The 9,045-nt window shown below is 33.2% G+C and overlaps 1 protein-coding gene across 3 annotated transcripts; it reads right to left on the minus strand.

The window, feature by feature from the left end:
* Positions 1–749: 749 nt before the first annotated feature.
* On the minus strand, positions 750–8,369 carry LOC135840725 (mucin-2-like). 3 transcript variants are annotated; one of them, XM_065357384.1, is made up of 4 exons: positions 8,090–8,369; positions 6,397–6,625; positions 2,611–2,855; positions 750–2,535 (listed from the first exon to the last, which is right to left on the minus strand). In XM_065357384.1, the coding sequence occupies exons 2-4, from the start codon at positions 6,525–6,527 to the stop codon at positions 1,763–1,765; spliced, it is 1,149 nt and encodes a 382-aa protein (XP_065213456.1). In that variant the 5' UTR covers positions 6,528–6,625; positions 8,090–8,369; the 3' UTR covers positions 750–1,762. The 3 variants fall into 3 exon arrangements, with proteins under 3 accessions (XP_065213456.1, XP_065213455.1, XP_065213458.1); XM_065357383.1 differs by having other exon boundaries at positions 751–2,855; XM_065357386.1 differs by having other exon boundaries at positions 751–2,859.
* Positions 8,370–9,045: the final 676 nt, after the last annotated feature.

Genomic DNA, 9,045 nt, shown 5'->3' on the forward strand with positions numbered 1-9,045 from the left:
CCGAATTCAAAAGATATTTCAATATCTTTTTCTTTTGAAAAAAATCAACCTCGGTGTTCCGTTTTGTTGCAGAAAGAAAAAAAAAAGGTTAAGGAAACAGTGGATAAAAAGCGACAAAGCGTTGAAAAACCTAAACATTAACATTGAAACGGCGCTAAGTGAATTTTTATTCTTATGTATCTTTATGTACCTATACCTACCTATCTTAAGAAAAGAAAGCAAACAAATTTCAAACTAGACGTATTTTACAATTAAAAATACTACGCGAGGAAAGTATTAGATACGTAGCGAGGATTCATTTTATACTGTAGTTTGCCCTTTTATATTGTTATAAAAAGCGAATAAGGGCCTTGATTAATTACAATTGCTGTTTGCTTATGTAAGTGTATGGGCGAAAAATTCAACGGATACGTTTTTCGGCCGCCCAAATTAATCTGAAATAGCTTGTAATCCGTTGAAATTGTTTTGTACGTAATTAATGCGGTATTAAAGGGATTAAATAAGAGAAATATTTTTCAGAATTATTTTCTTTGTGTTTGCTTGTGCCTCTTTTTTTGCACTCGATGTAATGGATGTTACATTCATTCGACTAGTAGGTATTACTACTTATCAAGTTATTCAAGTTGCGAAAATGTACCTCATAGGACATATAGGCATATTTTGGTAACGCAGTTTACTAAACTAAAAAAAAGTAACTACCTACGAAAAGAAATTGATGAATATATGTATTTTATTGCTTGTTGGTTTTTAGTTTCAAGGGCGACGTAACGTAAAGTCATATTTTAAAGGCTCAAACCGCTCAATCTTATCTAATTAATTCAACTGAACTATAGGTACTTTTGTTGTAGGTAACTTGTAATTTGTTCTTTTATAAGTCATAAAAACAAGAAAGAAAGAATAACCACCTAATCATTATCATGAAGGGTTTTTACAACGTTTCTGATTGAGAATAACTGAATGAGATTTAAATTTAACCAACCAAATCAGACAGTACGAGTTCGAAAAAAAAGTATTTTATACAAAAAAAATAAAACAAACCGTTGTTTTCCTGTTTAAAACGTGTGTAATAATAATTGAATTAAATGACCGATGCGAAAGAGTGGATGTTTTTGATGTTTCATTTTAATTTTGAACACAGTAATTATACGTATCTACAGTCTACACAGTACACAATACACACATAAATGTTTTTTTTTATTTTATTACTTAATTATAATTAATAATGAGATTTCAAACTTTTAAAGTTTACAATTATTTAGATTATTGAACTGAATTCGATCTTAAAAACAGAATAATTTCAACTAAAATTCAGTTCAATTTAATTTCGTTCAAATGTTCAATTCAAACTTCAAAATTCAAAATTCATTTTGAAATTTGAATTTGAAGTTTGAAGTTTGAACTTTGAACTTGAAAAAAATCGAAACATGACGCAATACCGAATACGTGACTTCACGTTACGGTTACGTGATCACCCGCCCAACCACCAACCGGCAACACCGGTTCAACCTTCTAGAATGTTCTGTAGAAATTGCCGGCCATTGCTCTTGGCAGTTGGCGTCCTTCACCTTCTCCTTTGTCATTTCTTTTCTGTTATTCGTTTGGTAAGCTGTTGCGTCGTTTGTGTAAGTTTTTCAACTGCTGGTGTTTTAATTTCTAATTTTTATTCAAGTTTTGGTTCATCGGTTCTTAATTCGAGTAAGTATTAATCTCGTAACAGTAATTGTGAAGAATTAGTCGCCTCGGTTACCTTGGCATCCTTCTCCTATTCTCCGATTTCGGTTGTCAAAGTAATTTCGCCGGAAGTTCGAGACGTTGTGAAGAATCTATCAGTACTTTCCGATGACGAATTCTCAGAAATTGTGGTCGTAGTTGACAAAATCGTTGTTGAATAATTCGTTAGAGTACTCATAGTATCTGTATTGAAACTGTATTTATCGGCGTCTTGAAGAACAGCCTGGAATCCGAGTTCATATTCGTGCATTTCAAGCACCGGAATATCAGTTACCGAAAAAGCTTCAGTTCCTACATTCATTTCCGTAGTTGTTGATGCTGGTACAGTCGACGTATATTCTGTATCTCGCCCATACGATGTTGTCGATGGATTCGTAGTATATTCTATTGTATTCAGCGTCGACAGCGTTCCGGTGACATACTCGTATTCGTACGTGCTGAATATCAGAGTATCTGTAGTTGAAACAGCTTCTAGCAATTCGGCAGATGTTGATGCTGGTAAAGTCGATGTACTGTCTGTATCTTTATTATACGGTATAGTCGATGGATTCGTAGAATCTTCTATCGTATTGAGCGTCGACAGCATTCCGGTGACATATTCGTACGTTCTAAATACCGGAGTATCTGTAGTAATAGAAACAGCTTCTAGTAATTCGGTAGCTGTTGGTGCTGGTACAGTCGATGTACTATCTGTATCTTGCTGATATGGATTCGTCGTGTATTCTATTGTATTCAATGTAGACGTTATACCGGTGGTGGTGTCTGTAGTGCTCGTAGTCGTTTGTAATGCAGCGGTAGTGGTGTCTAATAGATTCGTTATCAGCGGTATATTAGTCATCGTAATCGTATCTGCTTCAAATGTGGTAATTTTTTCTTCACCTGTTACAGATTCGGTTCCTGGAAGTGTGTTCGTAGACGTATGATCGGTTTCATTGATGTGTCGTATTTTGGCCAATTCGGTATCAGCTTCCGTCGTTATCGCGTAACTAGATGTTGTTAGTTCCGAAGAAATCGTTTTGTAACGTGTTGCTGAGCCCGAATCTGTCCTCAGAGATGTGTCGTGATCGGTAATCGTCGGAGGCCATTCGATATTCTTCATTGTAGTGATTGGATCACGGATAGGTCTACCTATTTTTTCGAACAGAACGATGTAAGTACGTAATATTTAGTAATAAATTTCAATAGCTGATGTGTTCTTTTTAGACGGATTTTGACATATTTTCGAAAATATTTGGACGATTTTTAAAATTTCCTTTTTTCAACATTTCTACGAGTACATTCATCAATCTTTGGAAACCTCGAGTCTTCTTTTTCTAAGTAAAATCCAAAATCTATTTTCAAAAGCTGCTTCCCAAGCAGATTCTTGTGGATTCATAAATCTGCCAAAATCTGTGTGAAAAGAACACATCTATCAATTAGTGTTTTGGTAGTGGTAGGCAATAGGCAAATTACCGGAGCCATAGCGTATCTATACTTGATATATGTTGAATAAAACGACGTTCGAAAGTCCAGAAATTGACTGTCAACTGTTGACGACGACCCCCCCCCCCTCCCTTCACCGATGAAGTTGTTGGAGTTCTTTAAAGAATCAGAGATGCTAAAATTTTTTGTGTAAAATGTGTACCCTCCAACCCATATGATGAAGTCGTTAGGCTCGTTACGTGTTTGGAAAATGTCCTGCTGAAACTTTTTTTTTTTTTATTTTGACTGTTTTTGATACATTCCAACCAGAGAAGCTATTGCATGAAATGTTGTCAAAATTGCATAGCATGTTAGAAAATTTGATCAATAAAAATTAAGTATTAGGTTATGAAAAATTAGCAAAATTGGTCTTATGTTTGCAAAAAATTATTAAAAATTAGGTAATATATCGATCGAAAATTTTCAAGACATTGAAACAAAATTGCTGAAAAATTCGAAAAACCAATCAAAATAGCATCACGTAACGTCTAACGTCTAAAACAGCACGTTAAATTTTGCAAAAATGAAAATATACGAGTATGAAACATGGTGAAAAATTGTTGAAAAGATTTAAATATGAATTAAATCGAAATTATAATGAATGTTCTATTTTTTGCAGGTATACTTGAACCCATCGTAATTATCATCATCGTTGTGCGCAGTCGTTCGGTGGAAGAAAAGGAGAAAAATATTGTCAAATTGATCCAAACTACGATCGGTGAGTGTTATTTCTTGTTTACGACTGTCACTATGTTTGCAATGATTTTTGTATGTATTTGATGTTATGATAATGCTCACCCTCTCTTCTACAAGTGTTGAGGTATTTATTTATGGAAAAATAAGGTGAAGGTGAATTATTTGTTGTTTCATGCGTTTTTGAGAGTGCTGAAAACGAATATCAAGTCAATTTTTTGAATCCACCCCTTCCTCGCAGGTCCATAATTTGACCTCAAAAATTTGCTAAAGATTGAAAAAAAATCACGTTTTGAAAGCGCTGATTACGAATAGGTATAGAGTTTCTGAATTCAGATCCTCTACCAACGTCCACTTCTTGGTGCCAAAAATTAATCAGTTTTCAAAATTGGGCCGAGGTAATATTGAAACATTTTCTACCTCTGTAGCGTTATTCTCTCCGCTGTTCCTCGAATCGTTCGCTTAGTAACTGATATTGAAAAACTAATTATTTGTGTCGTTAGTGAACTATTCCTTTCAGAGAATAAAATAGTCAAGTATTTCGTGTACAATCTTCGACCCCATTTTCCTCACTCAGATTTTTTACGAAATTCAACTTCACTTGCTCAATAATTTGACGAATTTGGTTGGTTTCTATTTCCGGTTCCTTCGCAGAGGGAATGGGGAATTACGCAACCGTTCCGGTTACAGCTGTAATTTGATGACTGGAAAACTCCTCCCCCCCCCCCTCAATTTTACCGAAATTTTTACAAGTGTGTTTGAAAATTTCGGGTGATTTTAATCAGGTTTTGAGCTCAATTTTCGGTTTACGATGCTTTGATCGTTTGATCTGCGACGTGTATTTGTCAGTAATTTGATTATGATTTCAAAACGCGATTTTTTTAAGGTTTTTCCTAATTTTAACCAATATTACTCATTATTTTTGAATTACTCGATAGTTTTGACTAGATTTGATCCTGTTTTGAGCTATTTATACATTTTTACTTGAAGCGATTTTTTCCCTAAATAATTTTTCCATGATTTTGTTTTGAATTGTTTTGATGTTTTTTTTTCGTCTGAATTGTTGCTGAATTTTATCACCTCGAGGCTCGAGTTCTTGTGATTTCTTCATTAAAATCTTTTTGTTTGAATTTTTACGATTCTATAGTTTTGTTCTGAATTATGGTCATTTTTTTGCCTAAGTTTTGACTGCATTTTTTAAATTTTTGAAAAAGGTTTTTTTTGAGTTTCGTGCTTTGAAAAAACGGGTGATTTTTTGCTCACATTTTTGATGTGGAATTTGTTCTTAATTTTGGCGAATTCTTTCTTCTTGAATTTTCGAGATTTTTTATAAAATTTTCTCCTAATTTAGCCTCAAATTTTAGTAATTTTTTCAGCTTACATTTTTGTAAAATTCCTCTTGTTTACAATTTTTTTTCAAGTTTTTTGGACTTTGAGACTTGATGGTTTTATTTAGAACTTTTTTGAGGATTTCTTGAGATTTTTTTTCAAGTCTTATTCTTTTGAATTCTTTTAGATTTTATTTTTCAATTTTCCGACAATTTTCCTCGAATTTTCGTGTTTTTTTGTATCTGCATTTTTGTGAAGTTTTCGCAATTTTATCGTTGTTTTTTTTTTCAATTCTTGCGATGTTTTTTCTTGAAATTTAGTGCTTTTTACCTCAATTTTTTCGGTGGAGTTTTTCTACTTCTAATCGAATTTTTATTCTTAGAGAGATTCTTCGACATTATTTTTTTACCATTTTTTTTTCTCTCCAGATCTTGATCTTTGCTCTGCTTCCTGTTTTGGTCATTTTCTAGCAATTTAAATTATTTTGTCGCCTTTTTTCCATTGGTTTTGAATCGTGTCAATTTTTGACAGTTTTGAAGGAGGATTTTTTTTTTGAAGGAAGGGACAGTTTTTTGTATTCGAATTTTTTAAATGATTCTCCAAATTCGGATTGCAATCTTCCCTCGCCCTCTCCCCTCTTTTTCCTGTTGATTTTAATAAGTTTCCCGTTCTATTTGTGTTTGATTTTTTGAAATGATTTTGAATAAAAGATTGAATTTCGTTTCTCCCTGTTTCGGTTGACTTTTCCCTCTTTCCTTTCAATTTTGCAATTTTTTCAGTAGTCTTAACACATTTTTCAATTATGTTTCCGGAATCCATTATTTTTTTCATCATTTCTTTTTGCATTTTGATCTACGAGTAGTTTACTTTCGAAATGTTGATAATTATTTGTTTTGACCTTTTGCTAGTTTTTTTTTTTTTTTTCAAAAATGGTTTTTATTCGAATTTCGACGTTTTTTTTTGTGTTTTTTGAAAAAACTGCAATTGAGTTGTTAACGGTTTTTTTTTGTAATCTAAAATAAAATGTAATGTTTTGTATGCATTGAAGTTTTTTGATTGTCACTTTTTTTTTACATTACAATTTTTTGGTCATTTTTTCAGGCTTTTTTGGTTACTTATGTTGATTTTTTTGAGAAAAATTTGAGTGCAATCCCTGCTAAAAAATTTTAAGGAATGTCTTACCTACCCAATTTTTTTGGTTCTGGTAATTTCGTGCTGTAGTTCAGAAACTGTACGATCAAGCAGGTGTACATGACCCACACTGAAAGGCAGAATGAAATTTTATATAATTGGCATCTGGTTCTGGGTTGCATGCTCGTATGTATACTTGTCTTGTCACTGCTAAACCAACTGATGCTACGTATACGTAAAAGTTCTTTTCTGGGTCAACATGATTGCTTGAATTGGACCCCTGAAATGAAAATTAAACGTATACCATCGTAACTAAGTTAACCGGTACGTTTGGAACAAATGTGAATGAAATATGCTACCTATGTTAGGAACTATCGGTGGAACATTTTATAGAAAAATACATTGCGTTTTCACTCGTTCACTACGCAAACGTTCAGAATGAAAAAAATCATTAGTGCGTTCATTTTGTATTGTTTTTTTAAAAATAATTTTGATTCAAATTAAAAAACACTTTATACACAAATTTTCTTCCAATTTGAATTTTTTTGGAAATTTCTCCGTGAAAAAACTGACTGTTAAATTTTATTGTGTGTGGAGGAGGAGGTTCAAGTAGAGAGCTTTCTGAAAATTTGGTTGAAAAAAGTTCTGATTTTTTCAAAAAAAAAACCGTTAGATACCATGAATTCAACTTCGGGTAATTTTCAATTATGGTGAGAGGAGGGGGTCCATTTATGACACTTTCTGCAGTTTTGACAAATCATCATTCAATTTTGAGAATTTCCGATTAATTCTTGGCATTTTTCTATAATCTAAGCTCTTGAGCAGTTTGTGCAAAATTTTTCCTGAATGAGACATTTCTCAAACTTTTTTCGTTTTCTGATGATCCATCAATTTTTGATATTTTTGAGTGATTTTCACAATCAAGTTTACAATTTTTATGATACTTCAGTTGTGAATATTCATTTGTGGCTCCTCATTGAACGTCGAGATCGTCACGATTTTTACTTTTTGGGCTTCGACCATTATTATTATTTCATATATCTGTCGATTGATCGATGATTTCATAACCAACTAATCCACCTTAATTTTTATTTTGTTTTAGGTGAGTACAAATTTCCTTCCAAAAATGATAGAATATGGACTCGCGTGTGAGAATTAGTGAGTAATTTTATAATACTTATGTGAAAATTTACGTAAGTCACTTCTGCACTTGTATCCTTTTATTTTCAATGGCAAATCCAAAAAAAATTTCAACACCACGGAGTTTGAAAATTAGCTAAAATAATTGTCCATCAGGTTTAAATTGAGGTGATTTGATTTTCCGGATGCGAATTTGTGAACAGTTAATCAAATTTTTGAGTTCACAAACGATTTTGATTTTTTGTGAATTGAAAAAAAAATTAAAGTCTGGTCAAAAATAGAAAAAAATCAACATGTTATCAAATGGACCAGGAAATCTGAAATTTGGTGTGTGTCCTGGTTTCGACCCTCGTAATCGATAAGAAACGGGTTCGAACCTTTTTGAGTGGTAGTTCAAGAGCAGCCTATCAGATTTTTGAAAATTGAAATTCCCACAACATTTTACACGTTTGAGTTGTTGAAATGAAATTTACGTAGTACATACCCCATTTTTAATATGTTCGAGTCGATTGGAGGTGGTGATTTCACGCTTGGGAATTCTCACCGAGAGTAGTTCAACTAACAATAAGTATATGGTGTGTTGCTCAATGTTGTTTTGACTTACCCCTGCTTGGGCTTATATAGCGGATCAACAGCTGATTAATTTATCATCAAAGAAAGAAAACACATGAACGCGATATGCACTTTCACTAATCATCATTTATTGTCTTATTTGTATCACTTAAATATCGCACAAATGACACGTATGCTTAACAATTACTTTACTTTATAATTTCAGCTACTGATAACCACTTTAACCGAGGGCCAGAGCTCCCAAAATAACGGTACAAACTAATGTGACAATCCGCGACTCTTGTCGTTATAGAACTGCGACGCGACGAGGTCAAGTTGCTAATTAGATAATCGCTCATTTCTATAGAAAATGAGGATCACTCGAAACTACAACATCTACTTCATTGCGATCATTTCGGGATCTAGAATTGGAGTCTTTGCTAAACCAAGTTGATCGAGTATTACATTCTTTTGTGTTGTGGCATGCACGAAAAAAAATTAACTTTTGTTGGAGACTACTGATCGGCTAGAAAAAGATAGGGTGTTAAGGAAGATTTTTGAACAATTTTTGTACAGGTTAGACGCTATGCTTGAAATTTTTTGCCCCTTGAATTGAAAGGATAGGCGAATTGCTGTGCAAGAGCAAGTTGGGTGTGGATACACAATTGTTAGTGATGAGTTTTATTAAAATCCCACCTGTTTTTGATTTTAAAAAAATAAAATACCAATAAATGTGGAAATTACACATTTGAAAGAAAATTTTATCTCTTGAAATTGAAAATCAAGCAATATGCCCAGCACGAGAAAATACTGGTTCAATCCTTTGCACCCGCCTCTCTGGGTGCCACAATGCCTTACCATATTTTGTTCTGGTGCAGGAAAATTTATAAGTCGATGACATTTTTTGCGCGTTGAGGGGCTAAGGTTAAGCAGACAAGCTGAAGCAAACGTCGGTAATTTTTAATCACTTTTGTTATGTTGTCGGTGAATTTCTTCACAGCGGTGTTT

Source organism: Planococcus citri, chromosome 3 (genome assembly GCF_950023065.1).
Source record: "Planococcus citri chromosome 3, ihPlaCitr1.1, whole genome shotgun sequence".
Taxonomy (NCBI): domain Eukaryota; kingdom Metazoa; phylum Arthropoda; class Insecta; order Hemiptera; family Pseudococcidae; genus Planococcus; species Planococcus citri.

Bases quoted from the DNA above. Each gene is read 5' to 3' on its own strand.
- LOC135840725 (XM_065357383.1), bottom strand. From the start codon at position 6,527: ATGCAACCCAGAACCAGATGCCAATTATATAAAATTTCATTCTGCCTT. The intron at 2,856-6,396 runs GTAAGACATTCC...AAAAATAGGTAG, and splicing joins GAACCAAAAAAATTGGGTAG to ACCTATCCGTGATCCAATCA.